The sequence below is a fragment of the Gigantopelta aegis genome, chromosome 4, assembly GCF_016097555.1.
Source record: "Gigantopelta aegis isolate Gae_Host chromosome 4, Gae_host_genome, whole genome shotgun sequence".
Taxonomy (NCBI): domain Eukaryota; kingdom Metazoa; phylum Mollusca; class Gastropoda; order Neomphalida; family Peltospiridae; genus Gigantopelta; species Gigantopelta aegis.
Genome location: NC_054702.1, coordinates 31,047,239 through 31,074,956, shown reverse-complemented (window position 1 = coordinate 31,074,956; position 27,718 = coordinate 31,047,239). Strand labels below are relative to the sequence as shown.

Genomic DNA, 27,718 nt, shown 5'->3' with positions numbered 1-27,718 from the left:
CCAGTTCCCAGATGAGAATGTTGCTATCCATGCACCATGGTGCGGAACAGGAGTCATAGGGTGCCAGGTTCATAAAGACTGCACTCTTTTGTGTTGTAAAAGTGAGATGTAACTTGGTGTATCCACTGTGTGGTTCTTCTGGCATCAAAATAAGTCTGAAATGGTTGTTCAGGTTACCAGGAGGTTACCACATGCTACTAATTAAAGTCAGGAGTAGCAGTTTGTTCTGGAAAACATCTGATTAAACAAAACCCCACATGTACACTTTGATCAATTGTTGTTTATAATTCAAATATAGAATACATAGTACAGTATTTTGCGGGAAAGGTGAGTGATGACTCCCGCTCCCCTCCATGCTTGCCTGGACAGTTTTAGGGGAGTTGCAAATTGATGGCCTTGCAGTAAACATTTTAATGAATATCATTTGAAACTTTATGTAATTGGTCACCTGGCATGATACAAAAAGTGTGATCTTCAGCGTGCCTTGATTTTGCTCATAGTGAATACATAGAGCATACAATATCACCGCATGTATATTTAACTCATTCAGTTTAGCACTCTACTGAGGTGCTTGGGTTCGTACATTTTGCTGTTAGCAGCAAGAAATCTTTTATATGCATTATTCCATAGACTGGGCAGAACATAGACCAGTGGTAAAGTGTTCGCTTGATGTGCTGTCGGTCTAGGATCGATACCTGTCGGTGGGCCCATTGGGCTATTTCTTTGGTATATCAAAGGCCGTGGTATGCAGGACTAAATATTTGGCTTTTTTCCCGAGAATCCATGAGGATTCCCATGGAAGCAGTCCATGGGAATCCTCCGATTCTAAACATTTTCAGAGAACTTTATCAACAGTGTTGGTATATGTAGAATTATGTGTCATATGCTGCTAACTGTATATGGATTAGTGTATATAAAACAACCCTTACTATTTACTGGAAAGAATAACCAATTTGTCAGTAACAGTGTATCCAAGTTTTTTTTAGTTGTTGGTTCCATTTTTCTTTACAGTCAGTTTTTTTTTTATAGGTGTCTTACCAGCCCCAAGTTCAGCCAGCAAACGTTTGGCTAATGTTGGCGAACTAATTGATTGGTTCCCCAACATGGCCATTTTGTTTACTGTGAAGCGCTTAAACCAGTCTAGTGGACGATTTTCTGCCCGGTCTGGCTGAACGCAGCTCAGGTTACTTTTCGAAGATTGCTCATTCGTAAACAGCGTATGGGATACTTTTGCCGATGTATTTTGCTCATTGGTTCATTGTTTGTATGGATATTACTAAAGTACATTTCCGCTACTGACAAAAAGATTTATTGATTAAAAAGAGCAGGTAATTCAAAGTTAGGAACATAATATCAGCGAACTAGATATGTTTGATGTATTACTAAAAGTGGCACTACTGTCTATTGTTATTGTGTAAGAACTGAACAAACATGTTCCTTTCGCTTCTCTTCGTTGGCAATTTGGTTCATAGAAAGGGACCAACCACAGCTTGGCTCCAGGCCCAGACTTATCTTGATAAACCTCTATGTTTCGAACATGCATGGATTTGAATGTATGCTATGCTTTTGAAGCCAGTTTAAACTCAAGCTTGACTTTTTTCTTTTTTTAAAATTCTGTAACGTTTTACTCACTGATTATTCAATTTAATAAATTTGTGGAAATATTTCACACGAATTGAATTCAGATGTTTTTTTCTTGCACGAATCCTGGCGTGAATCGGATTAGGAGATTCACACAAATGTTTAGCCCTGGTATGTGCTATCCTGTCTATGGGATGGTGCATATAAAAGAGACCTTGCTACTAATGGAAAAATGCTGCAGGTTTCCTCTCAAAGACTATTTGTCAAAATTACCAAATGTTTGACATCCATTAGCCTATGATAAATTAATCAATGTGCTCTAGTGGTGTCGTTAAACAAAACAAACTTTATTCTATAGACATGACGGCATATGCCATATACCACATTTAACACAAAAAGCCTACATTTTTCATTTTAACTTATTTTTGTGCATACATCCAATTAAGGTTCAAGCAAGCTGTCCTGGACACACACCTCAGCTATCTGGGCTGTCTGTCCAGAACAGTGGGTTAGTTGTTTGAGAAAAGAGGGTATTGTGGTTTTACATCTACCCATTGGTTGTTAAAACTCTGAGTGGGAGCCGGTACCAGGCTACAAACCCAGTACCTACCAACCTTATGTCTGACGGCTTAACGACGACACCACAGATGCCAGTAAAAGCATACAATCCATGGCACCACGGGTGTGCATTGCCACTCCTGTCCGTCCAAACTTGAAGTGTATACATGTGTATGTAGATCTAACATTATTATAATATATTATTATTATTATTTTTTAAAAAATTTTGTCTTGCGACAGGTGCCCGTCCAGAAGATGGGGTGCGTGACATGATCATCATCAGCGACATTGATGAAATCGGAATCAACATCAACCTGAAAACAAGGTACAAGAAAGATATCATCTACGTATCCTTTCTAAACAGCGAGAGAGAACAAGTAAAGTTGTGTATTGCATATAAATTTGAAGCAATTAATTCGTATGATGGTAAGTCTTATATTTACTGATATAGCCAAACGTCGTTATCTCCGTGTTGAAGGGACCCAAGCTTAAGATAACGGGACAAGATAAATATAATTACTGTAGTTTTCGCTATAATTATGCCATGGGAACCTTTCTCGGCTTTGAGATACTGTGGTCTGAAGATATGTTTGAATGTACTCGGTGTTTGGATATGGCACTGGAATTGAATGCAACCACAGTCAACATGGGGTATGGGAGGCCTTTCCCAGAAAGAAAATACCTGTTTTACCCTCTGGCAGAAACCCTGGTACTGATTATTTGACCACTGATTATACCATACTGTAACTCATTTTGTGTACTGGTAGTACATTTAGTTTTAGAAAGTTGCTCGTTTTAAAATATTTTTGTATAAAAATTAATATATTTATATGATATGTGAGGGTGAGGGGAAGGGGGAAGTGCCAGATGACACCCCAATCTGTACGATTTGGAATATGGTTAATTAGTTTGTGCAAATTTATTTTTGTCACCTACTATAGCACTTACATTTTACTTTCTATGTAATTACACATCTACAAGTATATACATGCATAGTCCAGCTTCCTTTCCTGTAGAAACATTCATTTAATTATTGAGTGTCATATTAAGTGACGCAACAGTACACTTGTATTTATAATGTGCACCAACTATTCTGATTAATTCATAGTTCCAGCTCAGCGTGAAGTCTGCAGCTTAGTGATTAAAGTTTTTTCCGTAAGTGTACTGGGTTGCAGGATCAAACCCTCTCAGACCTGTTGGAATAATTTACCAGTTTCAGCCAGTGAACAGCAGTTAGTATATTAGAAATCTATAGGTATAGTAGTATTCTGTTTTGTTTCTTAGTACTCCTAAAAGTTTTTCCCATTTACCATAGTTTGACACCCAATAGCCGATGTATTTTTCGTGCTGGGGTGTCGTTAAACATACATTCATTCATTCATATTGATGTTGGTCATCACTTTAGTTTTTCCCATTATCATAGTTTGACACCCAATAGCCGATGTATTTTTCGTGCTGGGGTGTCGTTAAACATTCATTCATTCATTCATATTGATGTTGGTCGTTTTAATCTTCTCTCTCTAATTGAAAGGAGTAGCCTCTGCTAACTAGGTTTCTTCTCTGGTTATAATTATTAATTAACCATTTGTTTAGGAAAGGAGATGGTGCAGTGGGTTATAGGATCAATCTCCCTTGATGGACCTATTGCAACCAGCATCCTATATCTGGTATATCAAAGAGCATGGTATGTGCTATCCAGTCTATGGAAAATGTATATAAAAGATCCTTTTTAAATGTTTGGTAGTCCCTGAGTAGTTTATGTGGTCATAGACTAGTGGCTTTCTTCTCTAACTGTCTGAAACATTTATGTAAAAATAACTATATGTTAGACACCACATAGCCATACTAATTGTGCTACGGTACTACCGTAATGTGTCATTCAACAAACCTTCCTTTCATTCTTCAGTTTCTTGTATTACCGGTATCAAACTGAAAGAAAAACCCCCCACCACAAACACAACAAGGTGTTTGTTAATCTCAATATACAAGACTGAAAGGGAAAAAAAAACCCCACCACAAACACAACAAGGTGTTTGTTAATCTCAATATACATGACTGAACACCCCCCCCCCCCCAAGGTGTTTGTTAATCTCAATATACATGACCCCCCCCCCCCCCAAAAAAAAAAAAACCCCATAAAAACCAAAACAAACAAACAAAACAAACAAAAAAGAAAAACACCCAAAGCTGTGAGTGGTTTTTGTGAGTGGGTCAGATTACAATGTCATTTTTCGAAATGTACCTCGTGTTCTTTTTACTGGCTTCATAACCAAAACACACATCCACCCAGGGAAACAATACAGCTGTAATGAACGTGTGTACTGCTGCACATGTTTACACTAGAGGTGAATTATGCACCGAGGTGTTTGCCATCATTATCTTTATCAGACACAAATACCTGCCTGGGCGGCCACCAGACATGTTGGTTGGTGGATGGAAGCAGATGGCTATCAAACCGAACAAAGACGGTTGCCCTGCCACATGCAGCCGCAATCAGAGGAGTCAGACAGGTTCATACTGCTTCATTTGTACTCCACACCGAATCCTGTATCATTCCACTTGGGATTTGTTTACATTTTAATAAATCTGTCTTCTCTACAGAACTATATACATGTGTGGATGAAGGAGTGATAAAGATAGTGTATATAACTATCATAAATATGTAAATAAATATCAAATGTTTAAAGAAAGGAATAATAAAAAAAGAACATTTAAAAGACAATATTTACCAAATAGTTTTTAATCATAGTGACATTTGTATAGTGTTATCTTGAATCATGAACGCGAAATGATAAACATGAAAACATGAAACTTTTTTTTTAAAATCACATCAGTGAAAAAACCCCTCAAATTGTATATATTTTACATAATGGAATAAATAATATAAAAAAGGAATAAAAGTTATGAATTTTAATTCCCATATATGTATAAAAAGTACGAGTATTCAGTACTGTGTCCTGAAAATTAATAAAAGATGGCACCATTGAAGCGTTTGACAGCCTGAGCTAGACAAAGAGAGTAATAACATCATCACTGATTGGATGAAATTTGACCTCTACTGGCTCTAGAGATAACAGTACATGTAGCTGTTCTGCTTACTCCCACTTGTTAACAAAAAAGGTGGAAACCTTTTGTTAATTTTAAAATCCTTGATAATTATTGGATACACTGCATTGAACAGTCAACAATAAATACATTTATAGATTATTTCAGTATATTTTATGCTATTTTAAGCAGATTGTATTGCACAAAAGCCTCTTGCTTCAGACTAGGACACTCGACTGACAGAGCTCTGTACATAGGTGTTGACAGGTGTTGATTGTAACCAGTTGCAAATTCTGGGTCCTTTGTTTTAATTGGAGTGTAATACCTTGATGGCTCTCTAAACCAAGAATGGTGCTATTGTTAATGTCTGTTTATTCTCTTAATTGGCTCAGCGACTTTGACAAATGTCTAGCCTAGTGGCAGTCGATTGACACTACTGTAGGTCCGACTTCAGTGACTGGCGATATACTTAGGCAGACTTTAAAATTACAAATGTCTGAAACACCAGCCATATGGACCACTATTTATTTATTATTTTAAATCAAGCACGAAATACCGATGTCTGGGCAGGAATTGACTTGACTGATAGGAATTTGTTCCAATAATAGAAATGGACAGGTGGTTTGGATCGACAAGAATGACAAAAGTGGGACCAGCAAACGCACATTTAAATTATTTTTTTCGGTTTCAGAGATCGAGAATCGGTCCCAGACTGGGAAAAAAGGACTTTTCCCCACCCCTGGTCTGCAGTATTAGGCTCAGTTGGCATTTGAATGGGCACTCTTAAGTACTTGAGTCCGAACCACTGCTTATCAAATAATATCTGCTATTTTGTCCTTGGAAAAATACATATAAAAGATGTTTTTCTGGTAATTGGTAATAATGTGCTAACTTAAAATACATATAAAAGATGTTTTTCTGGTAATTGGTAATAATGTGCTAACTAAAATATAAAAGATGTCTTGCTTGCTAATTGGTAATAATGTGCTCCCTAAAATACATATAAAAGATGCCTTGCTGCTAGTTGGTAATAATGGAAGAACACTAAATTTTGCATTAGGTAATTGTTGAAGAGCCCCTTAACTGGAAATGCCACTTGATGCAACTTGCTGCATGTTAGGACAGTACACTTTACATTTAGGCATATAAATAAACCACCATCTCAACTTCATCATGTTTATGTGGCTCTTTTGTTTAACAGACTGCCAAAGATGAAATATTTATTTGAAGTGATTTTTTTGAAACCCTGTTACCACATGTATTAAGAGATGTAATGTGTTTCCTCCTTTGTGAGACGGAATTTGTAAATTATTTAGTGTTTTCCAGCTTTTGTCACCACTGCAAGGATTGGCCTTTTAATTTATTGTGCACGAGGATGAACTGGATAATTCTTGACAAAAAGGAAATATATTTTCTGATATTAACAAAACCTACAATTTGAACCCCCCCCCCCCCCCCCCCCCAACAACCCACCCCCCAAAAACCCCCACCCAACAACAACACACAAACCAAACACCCAGAAACAAAAACAAAACCAGCAGTTTACCCTAATTCTGCCAGCAATGGAGTTCTCTGTAATAGTGGGACCGGCCTCTGTGGTGTCATGGTTAAGCAATTGGACTTAAGGCTGGTAGGTACAGGGTTCACAGACCGGTACCAGCTCCCACCCAGAGCGTGTTTTAACGACTCAGTGGGTAGGTGTAAGACCACTACACCCTCTTCTCTCTCACTAACCACTAACCACTAACCCACTGTCCTGGACAGACAGCCTAGATAGTTGAGGTTGTGACCAGGACATCATACTTGAACCTAAATTGGATATAAGCATGAAAATAAATTGAAATGAAAAAGGTGTAGTGGTTAAGCCATTGGACTTAAAGCTGGTAGATACTGGGTTCCCATCCCGTTACCCAGAGTGAGTTTCAACGATTCAGTGAGTAGGTATAAGCCCACTGCACCGACTTCTCTCTCACTAACAACTAACCACTAACCCACTGTTCTGGACATACAACCCAGATAGCTGAGGTGTCTGCCCACCAAGGAACATTTTGTTTTCAAAATCTTGATTAGTGATATTTCTAGTCAGTTGAAAATTGATTAGCAACTATTGTTTTTTAATGTTTTAAAATTGGGTAGCGATCTATGAAACTTGTGTAGCTAATCGAGATGCAATACTGAACAAAATGTTCCTTGCTCAGGACAGCATGCTTGAACTGTAATTGGATATAAGCATGAGAAAAAAAAGTATAAATGAAATGAATGTAACAGTGGAGGAATTTATGTCACAGACAGACTGCTGGACCTCTCTTTTGAATAGGAACCCATGAAGTGTTGACAGACAGACAGATAGCTCATCCTGGACACTAAACCTTTGTGCAAAAACCATTTCCCCCGAGATCATAAAATTAGTTCCTTTTCATTGTGGCCTCTTTCGATATGGGCCATCTGGCATGGCGGGTGAAGCCCTATACTTATTCTTGTAATGGAAAACATCTAATTTGCCCCAGCATTCCATTTAGTGACTGGCCGTCAATCAGCGGGACTGTTTACTAAAACAGCTTTTGTGCTGTTTTCAGCCCGGAGAACTAACAGACATTATTTTGTTTTGTTTGAGAAATACATCTAGGAAGCATGTTTCCAGGGAGCATAATGACAAACCAGTGTGATTTATTTAATCAGTTGAGTAAATAATGCAGAACTAATCTATTGTCAGTTACATGCATTATTTGTCTTCCGGGCATATGCATGAATTCAGATGTTTTATTTTGGGCTGTCATTTACTTTCAGAAAATCTATAGATGAATCTAATTTCATTTGGAATGTGCACCAACATGTCCATCCATTCATCTGTTTTTTCGTCCATCCATTCGTCCATCCATCCATCTATCCATCTATCCATCCATCCAATCATCCATCCGTCCGTCCATCCATCCATCCATCCATCCATCCATCCATCCATCCATCCATCCATCCATCCATCCATCCATCCATCCATCCATCCATCCATCCATCCATCCATCCATCCATCCATCCATCCATCCATCCATCCATCCATCCATCCATCCATCCATCCATCCCTCCCTCCCTCCCTCCCTCCCTCCCTCCCATTACATTCACACCCATCCTATCCATTAATTCATTCATACGCCATCCCTTTCATCCACCTATCATCCCATCGATTCATCCTGTTCTTCCATCCATCCATTCTTTACTTCATTCATCCATCCATCTATTTATATATTCATTCATCCGTACATCCATCCATCCATCCATCCATCCATCCATCCACCAATCCATCCATCCATCCAATCATCCATCCATCCATCCATCCATCCATCCAATCATCCATCCATCCATCCAATCATCCATCCATCCACCCATCCATCCATCCATCCATTTATCCATCCACCCATCCAATCATCCATCCATCCATCCATCCATCCATCCATTTATCCATCCACCCATCCCATTCCATCCAATCCCTTCCCATCCACCCATTCCATTCCATCCAATCCCTTCCCATCCACCCATTCCATTCCATCAAATCCCTTCCATCCACCCATCCCATTCCATCCAATCCCTTCCCATCCACCCATTCCATTCCATCCAATCCCTTCCCATCCACCCATTCCATTCCATCCAATCCCTTCCATCCACCCATCCCATTCCATCCAATCCCTTCCCATCCACCCATTCCATTCCATCCAATCCCTTCCATCCACCCATCCCATTCCATCCAATCCCTTCCCATCCACCCATTCCATTCCATCCAATCCCTTCCCATCCACCCATTCCATTCCATCCAATCCCTTCCCATCCACCCATTCCATTCCATCCAATCCCTTCCCATCCACCCATTCCATTCCATCCAATTCCTACCCATCCACCCATTCCATTCCATCCAATCCCTTCCATCCACCCATTCCATTCCATCCAATCCCTTCCCATCCACCCATTCCATTCCATCCAATCCCCTTCCCATCCACCCATTCCATTCCATCCAATCCCTTCCATCCACCCATTCCATTCCATCCAATCCCTTCCATCCACCCATCCCATTCCATCCAATCCCTTCCATCCACCCATTCCATTCCATCCAATCCCTTCCCATCCACCCATTCCATTCCATCCAATCCCTTCCCATCCACCCATTCCATTCCATCCAATCCCTACCCATCCACCCATTCCATTCCATCCAATCCCTTCCATCCACCCATCCCATTCCATCCAATCCCTTCCCATCCACCCATTCCATTCCATCCAATCCCTTCCCATCCACCCATTCATCCATCACCCATCAGTTCCTATAGGGGCGAGAGGCGGGACATAGCCCAGGGATAAAGCACCTGCCAGATGCACGGTCCGTGTGAGATTGATCCCTGTCGGTGGGCCCATTGGGCTATTTCTCGTTCTAGCCAGTGCACCATGACTGGTATATCAAAGGCCTTGGTATGTGCTATCCTGTCTGTGCGATGGTTCATATAAAAGATCCCTTGCTACTAATAAAATGTAGCAGGTTTCCTGTCTAGGACTATATTTAAAAATTAAACAATGTTTGACATCCAATAGCTGATGATTAATAATTGAATGTGCTCTAGTAGTGTTGTTAAACAAAACAATTTTTTTTCCCATCAATTCATACATTTATCCATTCATTCATCCATTTATGCATCTATTTATCCAACCACCCATCCTATTCAATTTAATCTTCCCATCCATCCATCCATCCATCCATCCATCCAGCCACCTGTCCATCTATCTCATCTCATCGATTCATCCATTTATTCCGTTTATCCATCCATCCATCCATCCATTCATCTATTCCATCCATCCATCCATCCATCCATTCATTCATCTATTCCATCCATCTATCACATTCCATCCAATTCCTTCCCATTCATCAACTGAGTTTGACACCCAATAGCCAATATCTATTTTTGTACTGTGGTGTCATTAAACATACATTCATTCATTCATGTTTTGTCATTCATCTATCCTGTTCATCTATCACCCATCAGTTCATACATCCACCATCCATTCACATCCTAATCCATCATTTATCCAAATATCCTTTCTTATTTCATCCATCTGTCCATACATCCATACATCCATCAAACAATCTACCCATCATCCAATCCAACCCCATCTCATCCCACCATTTCTATCTTTCCATCCAGATATCCATCCATTCATTCATCCATTCCATCCATCCATCCATCCATCCATCCCATTCTATCCAGTCTCATCCCTTCCATCCATTTGTGCATTCATTCATCTGTCCTATTCATCTATCACCCATCTGTCCATCTGTCTATCCATCCATCCATCCATCCATCCATCCATCCATCCATCCATCCATCCATCCATCCATCCATCCATCCATCCATCCATTCATCCATTCCCATCCATCACTTCAACCCACCCATCCCATTCAGTCAAATCCCATCCAATCATTTATCCATCTAGTCATCAATCCATCCATTTATCCCATTCTATCCCATCCCATCTCCATTTATCTCATCCATCCATTTCTCGCATCCATCCATCCATTTCTTGCATCCATCCATCCATCCATCCATCCATCCATCCATTCACCAACCCATCTCATCTCAGGTGTCTGTCCATCCATCCATCCATCCATCCATCCATCCATCCATTCACCAACCCATCTCATCTCAGCGTCCATCCGTCCATCCATCCATCCATGCATCCATCTGTCCTTCCATCCATCTGTCCATCCATTTATCAATCTGGCAAAAATTTTATGACATTCTAACTATCCATATGTCCATTGATCCATCTATCCATATGTTTGTCTATATTTAAAAATGGAATTGGGAAGAATGTCTTTGTCATACTGCAACAGATATTGCTGTTTTGTGTTGTGGTACCGATTGGTTTGTTTTGGTGTAAACTGTCCGTAATGAAATATTACCCCAAGGACCTGCCATTTATACTTGAAAACTGAACACCAGTAATAAGACCTAAGTTTAATTTGTCCCATTAACGGTGGAGTGTTGGGCGTGCATGTACCGGCCATTTGGACAAATCTACATAAACGCTGCTTGTTTCGGAGACCAATGAGCAAGTGTTATCCGATTGTGGTTAATGGTCTCATTCAGAGATATGACATTCGACAGGCCTAGCCAGCTCCTTGGTCATTATCGTTGAGTGTCTATTGATTTTAGTCCATGTGTGATATTCCTCATGTACATGTACACAAACGTGACTCAGCTTTATGGTTCCTCAATGATATCGGTATTGCTGTATATATATTGCTGACTAAGACCAATTTAGTTTTGGTGTATCACAATTGATGTATCACACAAGACCACAAAGATACTTCAGTTTTACCAAGTTATGAAACTATTGCTGACTAAGGCCAATTTAGTTTTGATGTATCACAATTGATGTATCACACAAGACCATAAAGATACTTCAGTTTTACCAAGTTATGAAACTGTATTTATTGCAGACTAAGGTCAATTTAGTTTTGATGTTTCACAATTGATGTATCACACAAGACCATAAAGATACTTCAGTTTTACCAAGTTATGAAACTGTATATATTGCTAATTAAAGCCAATTTAGTTTTGATATATCACAATAGATGTATCACACACGACCATAAAGATACTTAAGTTTTACCAATTTATAAGACTATATTTTCTGACTAAAGCCAATTTAGTTTTGACCATAAAGATACTACAGTTTTACCAATTTATGAAAGTGTATTTATTGCTAACTAAGGCCAATTTAGTTTTCATGTATCACAATAGATGTATCACACAAGACCATAAACATACTTCAGTTTTACCAATTTATGAAACTATATTGCTGATTAAAACCAATTTAGTTTTGATGTATCATAATAGATGTATTACACAAGACCATAAACATACTTCAGTTTTACCAATTTATGAAACTATATTGTTGATTAAAACCAAGTTAGTTTTGATGTATCATAATAGATGTATCAAACAAGACCTTGTATTTTATTGACTGTTGTAATATTTGTGCATAACTGAAATTTAGCTAGTCTGAACCATTTAATTCAGCAGAATATACACTTTATTTCAAAATATTTTGTTCTCATAATTTAAAAAAAAAAGAAGTTTAATGACACCACTAGAGCACATTGATTTATTAATCATCGGGTATTGTATGTCAAACATTTGGTAATTTTGACATATAATTAGAAAACTTGCTACATTTTTCCATGAATAGCAAGGCATCATTTATGTGCACCATCCAACAGACAGGATAGCATTTACCAGACATGGTGCCCTCGCTGGAATGAGAAATGGTCAAATGGGCCCACCAATGGGGATCGATCCTGGACTGACCACACATCAGGTTTACCACTGGGCATGCAATAATAAGACATTAATAATGTAATTTAGAAAATTGCCCTGGCTATTTGAGAATATTCATAGATATGCTTGCCAGTTAGCAGCACAGTCTTTCACACCAGTCTCCAGATTGGCGGGGGGAGGGGGGCAGGACATAGCCCAGTGGTAAAGTGCTTGATTGATGCGTGGTCGGTTTGGGATCGATCCCCGCCAGTGGGCCCATTCAGCTAGTTCTCGTCCCAGCCAGTGCACCACGACTGGTACATCAAAGGCCGTGGTATGTGCTATCCTGTCTATGGAATGGTGCATATAAAAGATCCCTTTCTGCTAATCGAAAAGAGTAGCCCATGAAGTGGTGACAGCGGGTTTCCTCCCTCAATATCTGTGTGGTCCGTAACCATATGTCCGACGCCATATAACCGTAAATGAAGTGTGTTGAGTGCGTCATTAAATAAAACATTTCCTTCCTTCCAGATTAGCAGGAGGCAGACAGTAAATGGCGCTTGAAATGCTTTCTGATAAACAGTCTCGCAAGCTGCTCTTGCCTTTCATCTTATTTTTGACAGCATTATGTATTGAGAATTCTTGATTTTCAGGAACTACGTGTATAGCGTGAATCTTGCTTTTATCGGTATTTGTCTGCAGTTCTTCCATACTGTTAAAAATGTTACATAATAAGTGTGCCAAGAAGTTTAATATTGAGACCAGCTTGTGTTTTTGTTTTTGTTTAACAACACCACTAGAGCACATTGATTGATTAATCATCGTCTGTTGGATGTCAAACATTTGGTAATTCTGACACGGCATTAGAGGAAACCCGCTACATTATTCCTGATGTATCTTTTATATGCACTTTCCCACAGACAAGAAAGCACATGCCACGACCTTTGACTATTTGTGGTGCAGTGTTGGAACAAACAAAAAACTCAATTAGTGACGCAAGCACTTCAAGCGAGCACTCAACCGACTGAGCTAAATCTTACCCCATATATTGAAACCAATGCCTGGAACTGCTATAGACTTTATAGCATTTGTTTCCATTCCAACTAAAAATTTGTGAAGCAAAGGTTGCTTTCTATGCCATAAAATTAACTGACAAGCCTTTTTTATATATGCATTTTGGATGAGCTTAGTAATACATACTCTGGGTTAGAGCCTGTACTGGGATATAAACCTGCTACTTGCCAGTGTTAGACTCCCCCCTTTCCAATTCGGCAGACTGGTCAAAAACACGCCAAATGTCCTTTATTCAAAATTCACACCTTTTTCCCTTTGGCATTAATCCTACGGGACATTCCAAATTCCATAGCACCACCCCACCAATCGGTTACCTAAGTAAAACTCACGTGAACCAATTTCCGGTTACTGTAGATTTTGAAATACTGTCACCTGTAATGGGTAATGTATTTTCAGTTTCATGATTTGCTGACATGCTATTAACACGCTAGAATCCGAATTCATGGTGGGCGTGCCTGAACCGTAAGGATGTGGGCACGTTAATATAGTTCCCTTCCCTTGCCTTGCCCTGGGCACGTACATCATTTCTTTGGACTATTAATTCAAAGTTAAAGTTAAAGTTTGTTTTGTTTAATGACACCACTAGAGCACATTGATTTATTAATCTTCGGGTATTGGATTTCAAACATTTGGTAATTTGAACAGATAGTCTTAGGAAACCTGCTACATTTTTTCATTAGTAGCAAGGGATCTTTTATATGCATCATCCCATTGACAGAATAGCACATACCACGGCAATCATGGTGCACTGGTTGGAACGTGAAATAGTCCAGTGGGCCCATCAACGGGGATCGACCCTAGACTGACCACGCATCAAGTGAGAGCTTTACCACTAGGCTACGTCTCACCGCCTCATTGTAATAGTGAATTATTTACATGATAATGGGTAATGGACTTTCGGTTTCATTATTTACATGATAATGGGTAATGGACTTTTGGTTTCATTATTTACATGATAATGGGTAATGGACTTTTGGTTTCATTATTTACATGATAATGGGTAATGGACTTTTGGTTTCATTATTTACATGATAATGGGTAATGGACTTTCAGTTTCATGATTTACATGATAATGGGTAATGGACTTTCGGTTTCATTATTTACATGATAATGGGTAATGGACTTTCGGTTTCATGATTTGCTGACATGCTATTAACACACTACCAGAACTGATTGTTTTTATGAAATCCAGAAGGGGTGGGGGTGAGTTGTTCAAGCACATTGCACTGGGCACATACATTATTTCTTTGGACTGTTAATTCAAAGTTAAAGTTTGTTTTGTTTAATGACATCACTAAAGCACATTGATTTATTAATCTTCAGGTATATTGGATGTCAAACAATTGGTAATTTGAACAGATCGTGTTAAAGACAAAAACCTTTTTCACATTAGTAGCAAGGGATCTTTTATATGCACCATCCCACAGATAGGATGCCACAGACCACAACCTTAGGAATACTATTCATGGTGCACTGGCTGGAATGAGAAATAGCCCAATGTGCCCACGGACTAGGATCAATCTTAGACCTTTACCACTGGACTACATATATGTCCCTCTCACAGACATATGGTTAAGGACCACACAGATATAGAGAGAGAAAACCCGCTGTCGCCACTTCATGGGTTACTCTTTTCGATTAGCAGCAAGGGATCTTTTATATGCACCATCCCACAGACAGGATAGTACATACCACGGCCTTTGTTACACCAGTTGTGGAGCACTGGCTGGAACGAGAAATAGCCCCATGGGTCCACCGACGGGGATCGATTCTAGATCGACCGCGCAAAAAGCGAACACTTTTACCACTGGGCTACGTCCCGCCCCAGTGGATTAATGGTTACTTGTTAGTGGTTAGTTTGAGAGAGAAGTTGTTTGTACATCCATAGTATTATTATTATTGTTCTTGTTGTTATTGTTGTTGCATATAAATTTTTTTCTTTCTTGACCAGATTGTTTTATAATATGCAATGAATTGAATTATAGTGACCTTACATCTCCCTATTAAAATTCACTGTTGGTGGGAGCCAGTACCGGGATGTGAACCCAGTACCTATCAGCTAAAAAATCTGGTGACTTAATTACTGCTCCACAGACGCTGGTATTAAACAGTAATAACACTCTTCTTCTAATCTAATTTCTTTATTCACTGTCCACAACCTCCTGCAGATATTCCATGATTCTGTGATTCATTGTAACCAGAATACAACCGGCAGTTCTGTAATCAGCCAATCAACAATACCCGGCTAATGACGTTGTATGACTCATTATCTCAACAATCAGATTATTGTTACCGTACAGTTTCACATACACACACTAGAACTGTTCAGTTCCACATATACAACAGGTGTATTGAAATTAGTGAAAGAAATTGTAGACTGACAAATGTTTTGAAAAACAAAACTAGGAACCCATGACTAACCCTGAAACCAAACCAGTAGTGGTGGGATGTAGCCCAGTGGTAAAGTGTTCGCCTGATGTGCGGTCAGTCGGTCTAGGAATGACCTTCATCAGTGGGCCCATTGGGCTATTTTTCATTCCAGCCAATGCACCAAGACTGGTATATCAAAGGTTGTGGTATGTGCTATCCTGTCTGTAGGATGGTGCATAGAAAAGATCCCTTGCTATTAATGGAAAAAATATAGTGGTTTTCTCTTTAAGACTATGTCTCTGTCTCTCTGTCTCTGTCTGTCTGTCTGTCTGTCTGTCTGTCTGTCTGTCTGTCTCTCTCTCTCTCTCTTTCTCTCTCTGTCTTTCTGTCTGTCTATCTCTGTCTCTCTCCTTTTTCATTCCCTCTGTCTCTCTGTCTCGCTCTGTCTCTGTCTGTCTCTCTCTCTCTCTCTCTATCATCTCTCTCTGATGAATTTATTTCATGTTCCATCAAAGTATTAAGTGTAATGAAAAATCATGGTATGGCTGATTTAATTGTAGTATGATTTAATGAGATTGTTCAGAGTTGCTGCCATCGTAACACGTTTCCAATTAACAAAGTATTAAAACCGGCATGATCTCAGTCCCATCCAGCAACAATAGCAGGGTGACATCTGTCTAATTATCCAGCATTCTCTGTATACTGGCACATTTTATAAGTACTGCTTATTCCTGTTTAGACAGTGTCCAAGATTTTTGAAAGATAAAGGTTGAGCTACTATGAACATTAAGGCAATTGGAAATGTTAAAAGTACAGAGATTGATACTTAAAAACTAGAATTACGTGTATGACATATATTGGCATTATGTACTTGACTGCATATATAAATCTATTCGAATGGGAAATGTTTTATTTATTTATTATTTGCTTAACTGTGTGATCAGACGTTCACTGGTACAATTCTGGTGGCTGTCAATCCATACAAGAGCTTGCCCATCTATGAACAAGTAAGTATACTAATTTATAGCCAGTATGCTGTTGTTTTAATTATATATGAATTCAGACTTTCTGCCTTTAATTTGAGGGTATGTAATAAAAACAAAACAAACCATAAGTTCCTCTATTACATTTGTAGTTGCTTATGGGTTTGAATGCTTTAAAATTGTACACTGCATTTCATGCACTTTGCCAAGTATTAAACAGCAGGGTCCAATTTCACAAAACATTGTAAGCCTAGTTTTGCACGTAAACGTAAATCTACTACTAAACCACAATTTATATTTATATTATAGTACAACAAATATAGTTCAAAGTACACGTATATCATTTTCTTTTGTCCTTAAAATGCTCCATCTTCTGTAATGATGTAATTTTCTTTGTAAAATAGATGTCAGACATGTGTAACGTATGCTCGGTATAACTGTTAGTCGCAGACGTAAACTTACGATATTTTGTGAAATAGGCCTCAGTTCTCTTATTATATAATCTGTCTATAAATTATCAAAATGTATCTATTAATTTCCAAGATTTTAGAATAAGTATTTTTACACTCCATACCCTCTGGCAGAAACCTTGATATTGTAATTGTTTCTGTATTAGAGATCAGTTACTATTGTTTGACATGCAACAACTTTGCTTTTGTTTTTGTGCTGGAGAATCATTCATATGTCTGTTTGTTATTTGTTTATTCTTTCAATCTGAGATAGACATCTTTTTTTTCTTTTCTTTTAAATTTGGTATATGTAGAAACCAACCATGCCCCAAAAAGCAACAACCCCCCCATTCTAGAACCCCCAAATAACTCCAGAAAATAGAACATGACATGATGAACCAATTAAATAAAACACTAACTATTGTGACATTCATCCTGGAGGTCGAATTATTTTTTAATTCATGGTTGAAACACCATATGAATGTTGAAGTTAGAGGGACAGACGCTAGTTTTAACCTGTGAAAATTAACACAAAGTTTACTTACTCTACAAATCTGTAACACATTTGAATAAAGTTACAATTGAGTGAAACATGAGTCTGTGATTTTGAAATTGTGCATTACCCTCTAAAAGTAGACTAAAACTTGATTCCATAACTGTTACTGCTCAGAAGCACGTGAGTTTTAAAAATATGAGAAATGCATTTTGTTATATTTTAAACACCAGGATGACCAAAAAACACTTTGAATGTACGGAAATGGATAATCTAAACAATAAAATGTAAGTATGATTTCAGTTAACAAAAATGGCTCTAATAGTAAAACAAATATGCCTTAGTGTTTGAAAACTAGAGTATGTCCCTTTAAGAATACAACCAAATTTAGTTGATCATTATTATTATTGTACTAAAAATTGCTAGTTAAAATTCCTGACATCAGAGTTTGTTAAGCAAGAACATTACAGGAAAGTATTTTGTTTTGGCCAATTTTCAGATACAGGTCTATAGATTGCATCAAAGTCAAAACAATAAACATTGTGCCCAAAATAATCATTCACAAATTGAGTACAAACATGCTGACCTCATGATATTTCACCTCAAAAGCACTGAAATGTTAAGTTTAATTACATTAAAATAACTTCGAAAGCCCTGAATACAGGAACACATGTCTATACCACTGCACATCCTGTCATGAATTTATAACATCTATGAATCAACATATTTATGAATCTCGCGAAAATGTCCATATATGCAAAACCGAGACAATTTAATTATGCTGATAAAAATAATGAAATTTACTGTTCATTTACATTGATATTTGATAATGGTCGTAATGATTTCTTATCTCTCGATCTATATCTGTAATATGCATGTATAAATGCATGTATAAAGTGTTCCAACCTCTGGAAGCTTTTCAGATGTTTTTCCAATAGTCAGTGATCAATAAAATGAAATGAATGGAAGTTTAATAATATTTCATTTCAACTTATATTCATGCTTATTACCAATTAAGGTTCAAACACACTGTCCTGGGCACACACACCTCAGCTATCTGGGCTGTCTGTCCAGGACAGTGTGTTAGTTGTTAGTTGGTTAGTGAGAATGAAGTGGGTGTAGTGGCCTTACTCATTGAGCCCTTAAGAACTTGCTCTGGGTTAGAGCTGGTACCGGGCTGTGAACCCTGTACCTACCAGCCTGTAGTCTGATGGTTTAACCGCTGCGCCACCGAGGCTGGTAGTTTAATGACAATAAAATTACTTTCTATGTTGTGTAAACAGTTGTTTTAAAAATATATATTTTGTTTAAGTGGAATATTTTTAATTAAAATAATCTAAATATGGAATTCACTGTATTACCTACTGTAAACCAGGAAATATTAGCGAGCATAAAATATTTGCAAATTTATTGAAGTCATACAAAACCATATTTCACACTGCTAAATTTAGAGGCATACATGTACAGTATGTGTACAACAGACCATTTAAAAACAAGTTTGTGGAGTGTTTTGTTGGTGATTAGCTGAACCCACAACAATGATTACATACTATACATAGTTGTTTACACACATACATGTGTTAAAAATTTCAAGACGTATGACTGGCTGCTCCTAGGTGATGACCAGGTCACCAGTGCCATACATCCAATAAAAACACAGCACGGTGGAAATAGATTACACTGTGACGTATAGTTAACCTGGCAATCATGTGTCTGTGACGCGTAAGTCAGCTACAAATGCAAAGGGTTGTAAATATCTTTTGGTTGATAAAGATGTTAAAATTTGCTTAAAACCTGGTTTTTGAGGATATGTAAGCTTTTGCTCGTTAGATACAATTTAAAACAACTCGTTGTGAGATAAATGGTATCTCATGGCCACTCATGTATTATTCTGCATTTAATTCAACTACAGGTATAAATATAACAAACAACACTAATTAGCATGCACATTACTGCAATTTTCTACTAAGTTCAGTGGCTGGTGATAATAATAAAATTATAAAGATTTGGGTTTTTTTAAAACGATATTTATTGACATTTGTGTTAACGTTGGGGATTGACCAACAGGCGATGCCTATATTAATGTATCTCCCTAAAATTATAGTTTGATGTTCCAGGACCCAATTTAAGTCACCAATCTGTTGAAGAGTACATGAAAATAAAGAATACTACTAGAGTGTCTTAGATACCATTTATCTTACAACGAGCTGTAAGATAAATGTTATCTAACAGACATGAATGTTGTATTCTATTTCTTACATGTCCTGAACATTTTTTTAACATAAATTTAAATGCTTTTTCCAACAAAAAAACTATTTTCGGCCCTTGCTCTTATAGTTAAATTGTGCATCACAGACAAGTCAATTTCAGGTTATCTTGTACGTCACGGAGTGATCGATTCAACCGTTCTTTTTTTTCCATTGGATGGTATGGCATTGGTGACCTGGTCATCACCTAGGAGCAGCCAGTTGTATACGTGTTAACAAGTATGGGATATTAAAAATAACGAATGATGTTCTCACCAGTGGGTGTGTAATAAACAACAATAATCAGCATGCACATTATTGCGATTTTCTACTAAATTTAAGTTGTCTGCATATAGCATCAAAATATATCATTCAAAGTGTTCTTTCAGCCAATCCTATATTACAACTTAAGCTTATTTTTTAAAAATGTTTGTAAGACTGACAAATCACTTGCAACAAGTTGGTGCGACTAATCGGATAATGAGAAAACTGCTTAATATGTCACTTATATATGGATTTCGCTACATTTTAAGATTGATAATATTTTATGATTCATACATGTGATATGAATATCTGTGAAATGTATACCCGAGTGATACACTGTCCAGTCAGGGTTAGTCAGGTCAGTTAAGTGGTTTCACTGATATTGATGGTTTGTTGGACTGCACATGTGATGTGGTGCAGTGTTATCAATCACCAGTCAATATAATGGATGAGCATCTTTGTGAGATTATATAAAAGGCAGACAGGATGTAGCCTAGTGGTTTCTGTCCCAGACATGGTCACAGCGAGGTCAAGAATCTGTGCCCGGGATAGACACACCTCAACCTTAACTGTATGGAGACACATTAAAAGATTATCCACACCTGTAGCTTTAGCTTTAGTGGTAGAGCACATGCTTGAGGGACAGTAGTTTTAGGATCAAACCTCATTCAGCAGACCCTTTGGTGGGTTTTTTTACTGTAAATTAGATCAGTGCTTCATGACTTACATCAAAGTCCATGTTATGTGCTGTCCTGTCTTGGTGAAATGCATATGAAAGATCCATCAAGCATGACAATAACCATTAGTTGGTTGGTTTTGTTTAACAACACCACTAGAGCACATTGATTTATTAATCATCGGCTATTGGATGTCAAACATATGGTCAGTTTGACACAGACACTGAGAGGAAACCCACTACATTTTTTTCTATTAGTAGCAAGGGATCTTTTATATGCACCATCCCACAGACAGGATAGCACATACCACAGCCTTTGATATACCAGTTGTGGTGCACTGGCTGGAACGAGAAATAGCCCAATGGGTCCACCGACAGGGATCGATCCCAAACCGACCGCGCATCAAGCGAGCACTTTACCACTGGGCTACGTCCTGTCCCGTTCCGTCCCTATAACCAGACACGTAAGAACCACTGGTTAAAATGTGCTGGGGTGTCATTAAATAAATATTCTTTTCAGTTATATAAATGACAAATCTAGCATCAAACAGCTTCAGAAACACTGATGCATTGAAGATTACGAGTACTTAATTATTTTTATGTATTTTAAAATAGATTTTAATATATTGAACAACAAAAGAAATGCATACCGGTAATAATTAAAACTTTTTTCTTTTAATCATTCAGTTTGAATCCCGTTAGTTTTTGTATCTGTTTAAAGTATTAATGTCTTGTGAATATTTTAGGCACATTTTAACAGTATTTACTGAATATAATGTATATATCTTTTGTTCATCAGTATTAATAGAATCAATCACTATTGTGAGGTATAGATACGGCAATTCCAACCCAAGGGACAAAAAATGTTTGTGAGGGCCGAGGTTTACAAAAACATTTTGTCTTGGGGGTTGGAATTGCCTTATCTATACCTCACAACGGTGATTGATTCTGTTTCTTGCCCATTTAATTACAGCAACAAAACATTAATTTTGTTAGTTATGTACGGTTTGTTTATTGTTGAAAGATTCGTAAACATTTCACCTACAAACAAAGAAACTCATTTAATCATACGCTGAAAAATATAGTCCAACTTATGCAACAACATAAATATCCAACAACTTAACAAATAAATATAAAGTTGAAAATATTAATTTGATTAGATATTTTTAAAACAATGATACAACGTAAAATGGCAAAGAGAATTTTGAAAACCATGAGTTATGACGTCAGTTGTCGTAAAACATGCGTTATGACGGCATGTGTATATAGAAATCGTCTAACCCTCGGGTCAAACAGATTTATCTAGCACTAGGGTCAGACGGATTTTTCTAGCACTGTGCAAAAGCTGGATAACCCTGTCCAGAGGGCAAGAAATATATATATATAGATTGTACTACATAGACTTTAATATGTAGATACATGTATATAGATATATAGATTGTACTACATAGACTTTAATACGTAGATACATGTATATAGATATTGATACAGACATGTATTTTAACATAGTATATCAGATATGACAGATAAAATTATCCTAAAACCTTGGAAATTAATGGAAATATTTTTTTGAAAAATTATAGGGCGAACTTCTGTTTAAAACTTGTCAAAAGTACATGAAATGCAGTGTCTGATTTCAAAATATTTCAAACCCATAAGCCAGTGCACCACGACTGGTATATCAAAGGCCATGGTATGTACTGTCCTGTCTGTGGGATGGTGCATATAAAAGATCCCGTGCTGCTGATTGAAAAGAGTAGTCCATGAAGTGGCGACAGCGGGTGTCCTCTCTATATCTGTGTGGTCCTGAACCATATGTCTGACGCCATATAACCATAAATAAAATATGTTGAGTGTGTTGTTAAATAAAACATTTCCTTCCTTCCATCAAACCCATAACCACCTAGTAGGGGCACTTATAATATGTTTTGTTTTTATTATGTACCCTCAAATTATTTTCTGGAAGAAATCCTGCATATAGATATATCAATTGTAATGTATAGATATGTGTTTTAATATCTAGATAAATAAAGTAGGCCTTTACTACATGAGTGGTCGTTAGATACCATTTATTATCTTACAACAAGTTGTTTCAAAATGTGTCTAATGAGCAAGAGTGAGTACAATGTAGTATGCAGTGATAGAAATAAACAAACAAATGTTACTAGTGCACTGGACAAATACATCTAGAAATCTGTTTGTCCGCCAATATTTTCACTTTCACTTTCACTTTCACGGATTGTTTTATTCAAGTACCAGGATGATGTTTGTGATTGCTCAAAATGAAACTGCTCTGAAAAGTTTTACTTGTCCAATGGACAACCACCGAGGCACATTGTGCTTGTCTGAATAGATTTTCATTAACGGACAAATGGACAAGTGCTTATTTCGAACACTGGTACATGTATGTGTTTTTAAACAATGAGTTGTAAGATAAATGGTATCTAAAGGACACAAATGTAGTATTCTATTTCTTACACATCTTCGAAAATAGGTTTACACGTCTTTTCCAACTGAAGTTTATTTACAGCCCTAGCACTTGTAGTTAACCTATGCTTCACAGTGAAATCAATTTCAGTTTAACTTAATCAATTTCGACATCTTTTTTATATCATTGGATGAAATGGCAGTAGCGACCAGGTCATTAACTAGGAGCAACCAGTCATATGTTTTAAAATTGTTATCACTCGTACAAGTACATGTATATGTGTTATCAAAAATGAGCAATGATGATCTCACCAATGGGTGTGTAAGAAATATATACTTGTATTTATATTTAGATATAGACATTTTAATATATGAATATATTTATACATGTACTTTTTAATATATATATATATATATATATATAGAGAGAGAGAGAGAGAGAGAGAGAGAGAGAGAGAGAGAGAGACAGAGACAGAGACAGACAGACAGACAGAGAAAAGAAGAGAGACAGAAAAGAAGAGAGACAGAGAGAGAGAGAGAGAGAGAGAGATTGAGATTTTAATATCTAGATGTATTGATTTTAATACAGTTAATTGACCAAGATGTTACTGTGTGTTTCAGAAAGATGTCGATCAGTTTAATGGCAAGAAACTCAGCCAGGTGGAGCCACACGTGTTTGCGGTTGCCGAGGCGGCATTCCGGAATCTTCAGAATTCCTCAGATAACCAATCTTGTATCATCAGTGGGGAAAGTGGGGCAGGAAAAGTATGGCTCTTCTCACGTTGATAACAGTCTACTGTTTTTGTATACATTATCAGATAATTTAGGAAACTCAGTTTAAATACTGTTTGATATACAGTGTATTTGGCTTTATCGCTGTATACATTCATTAACATCGTTTCAATTAATTATACTGATGGAAAGAAGTAAGGGATCAGACAAATAGTAATAGCAAATATAGTGAAACCTCTCAGATATGGACCCTCTGTAAACCAGAATTCCCTCAAAACCGGACATTTTACAGAGTCCCTTTTTAAAAATCAGGACAGAACTTAACCTTGCTAAACCGGATCTCTCTTAAAATCAGACATTTGTCTTGGTCCCAAGGGTGTCCGGTTTAGGGGGGTTTCACTGTACTAGTAGAGACAGCAATAAAACTTCTCGATCCATAGTGTCGGAAGTTGATCCTGTTACTGGCAGTCAATTTCACACTGTAATTGACATTCTATCCCAAATTACAACTTTGTATGAAATACAGACATTACTCTACTAGTAGGAAATTATATTTGTTCTACATTTTCATGTGTTCTCTTATTTCTTTGCATCAGTATATGTTTACCACCTGTATGATAATTTAATACATTAGGTCTGTTCCATAATTGATTACATGAGGGAGGTGTGTGCATGGGAGACACTGTAATTGATACATTATGCCCACTGGGTCAGTTGAATTTTTTTACCCTGTGAATACAAGATCATTTATATATAATTTTATTTTGTGAATATGTATACAAAAAAAAAGCAAAAGAAAACAAAATGCAATCTTGCATCTTCCATTTGGGATCTGGTTCAGTTGGTAGAGCACTCGCCTGAGGTGCTTTAGTTGTAGGATTCATTTTGTTTTCCCCTGACTTAGCTAGTGTCCTGTGACTCGTATATTAAAGGTTGTGGTGTATGCTGTCCTGTCTATATAAAGTACCAGGCTTTCTGCCAGAGCGTACAATGGGTATGGCACCATACCCCAATTTTTGTTTTTTTTAAGTTAACATTTTTACCAAATGAATGACTCTTATCATTATTGTATGATTTTCTTAAGCCTAACCCTAAATGTAACCCATTTTCTTTGTGGAGGAGGCCCCTCATACTCCCTGTTGACTGTGGTTGCATTCAGTTCCATAGTGCCATACCCAAAAATTTCTTTCTAGCAGAAACACTGAGTACATATAAAAGATTCCTTGCAACTAATGGAAAAATATAGAACACAAGGCTATGTCTACTGGGGTATCGTTAAACATCTATTTTATTTTTCAAGGTTATGTCAGAAGTATCAAATGGTTGACATCCAATAGCCGATGATTAATAAATCAATGTGCCCAAGTAGCGTTGTTAAACAAAGCTAACTTTTTCTTTCCTGCATGCCCGATGTGATAAATTCTGGAACAGCCCTAAGTCCATTGTATTAGGCTATCAGTAGATACATCCATTTTAATGTATCATACTTCATATTTACCACTTTTCAAGTGAGATACAGTGTATTAGGCTCTCAGTACACATACATTCATCATAATGATGCAAAGTTGAAGTTTGTTTGTGTAATGACGCCATTAGGAAAAATTAATGAATCATTGGCTGTTAGATGTCAAACATTTGTGTGTAATTCTGAATTATAGTCTTCAGCGGACATCTACCACATAATTCCATTAGTAGTAAGGAATCTTTTAGATGCATTTTTACATACACAGAACAAAACATACCAGTCTTTGATACACCAGTCCTGGGATACAAGTTGCGATGGGAAGAGCCCAACATACATTCATGATAATGGTATAAAGTTAAAGTTTGTTTCATTTAACGACACCACTAGAGCACATTAATTGATCATTGACAACTCAGTGTCAGACATTTAGTAGTTTTGACATTTTTGCATTATATATAGTAGCAAGAGATCTTTTATGTGCATTTTACTCATAGCCAGGACAGCACATACCACAGTTTTTGACATACCAGTGATGGAGCACTGGCTGAGATGGACAAAACCCCAATGGATCCGCTGATGATAACGGTATAAACAAATTGATGGGTGCTCTTTAACCTGCCCAAATTAAATTACGGTCTGCCCTGGACGTGTCTTACTTCCACTGTTTATGGCACAAATAACAATATACAAATTAATTTAGTTTTGTGCTTATATCCAACTTGGTTTCAAGCAGACTCTCATGGGCATGCCTAGAACAAATAGTAATGGGTTAGTAGGAGAGGAAATGTACCATCCCATGGCTGCATTTATTACCATACTGACAACATCAAGAGATCTTTTTAGACACGTTCTTGCAGATGTGGTAACATATTCCTTGATTTACTTATACTTAGTGTCAATGCAGTTATGTATAAAAACCTGATTATCCTTCACAACAAGTCGTCGAGGGGATGTAGCATATTACACATATGTGACACATGACATCATCACTTCACTGACTTCATTTTTCATCCTTTTCCTAAAATTTCACATATTGGAATAGGATCATAATATCTTGAACATGTTCACATTTCACCTCTTTGCATCAAAATTGCAAGTCAAAATTACCCAATGATTAACATCCAATAGCCAATGATTAACATCCAATAGCCAATGATTAATAAATTAGTGGGCTTCAGTAGTATCGTTAAACAAAACAAACCTTTTAATCTACAGCAAAGGTCAAGGTCACTTCCTAAATATAAAAATTACATTAATGTCTACAAAGTTCATTTCTTATCTGATTTTTATGAATCTTCACAGTATTATTGCCAAACTATGAGGGCATTTGCAGCAGTTCCAATATATCTATATACAGTGAAACACCTCTAGACTGGACACCCATGGACCAAGACAAATGTCCGGTTTTAAGAGGGATCCAGTTTAGAGAGGTTAAGTTCTGTCCTGGATTTTAGAAAGGGACTCAATAAAATGTCTGCTTTTGATGGAATTCCAGTTTACAGAGGGTCTGATCTTGAGAAGTTTCACGGTGTATATATATTACATGTCACTGTTTGTTTTATTCAGACAGAAACCACAAAGTTTATTCTGCAGTATCTATGTTGTGTCACAAACCACACATCCTTCTGGACCGAGCAACAGATCCTGGAGGCAAACACCGTTCTGGAGGCCTTTGGTAAGTCTAAGATGACAGAATATATTCTTTAAAGTGTGAAAAAAAAGTATCCAAGACATTACTTGTTCAATGCTAACACCATTCTAATACCACATAATGTATTCTTTAAAGTATGAACAAATTATCCAAAACATTACTTGTTGATCCAAGACATTACTTGTTGAGTGCTAACACCATTCTGGAGCCCTTTGGTAAGTCTAATACCACAGAATGTATTCTTTTAAAGTGTGAACATTTGTTTTCTTCAAAACATTACTTGTTGAATGATAACATCATTCTGGAAGCCTTTGGTAAGTCTAATACCACGGAATGTATTCTGTTATATAGTGAAAACATTATCTAAGATGTTATTTGTTGAATGTAACCCCTTTGGTAAGTCTATTAC

At 37.2% G+C, this 27,718-nt stretch overlaps 1 protein-coding gene across 2 annotated transcripts in view; it reads left to right on the top strand.

Moving 5' to 3' along the window:
* LOC121370367 (unconventional myosin-VIIb-like) overlaps window positions 1-27,718 on the top strand; it is a 162,006-nt gene that overhangs the window by 7,237 nt on the left and 127,051 nt on the right. For both annotated transcript variants that reach the window (XM_041495534.1, XM_041495533.1), the window contains exons 2-5: window positions 2,380-2,486; window positions 16,868-16,930; window positions 24,083-24,226; window positions 27,225-27,333. In XM_041495534.1, the coding sequence (XP_041351468.1) occupies window positions 2,380-2,486; window positions 16,868-16,930; window positions 24,083-24,226; window positions 27,225-27,333 (423 nt within the window). The remainder of the gene's footprint in view (window positions 1-2,379; window positions 2,487-16,867; window positions 16,931-24,082; window positions 24,227-27,224; window positions 27,334-27,718) is intronic.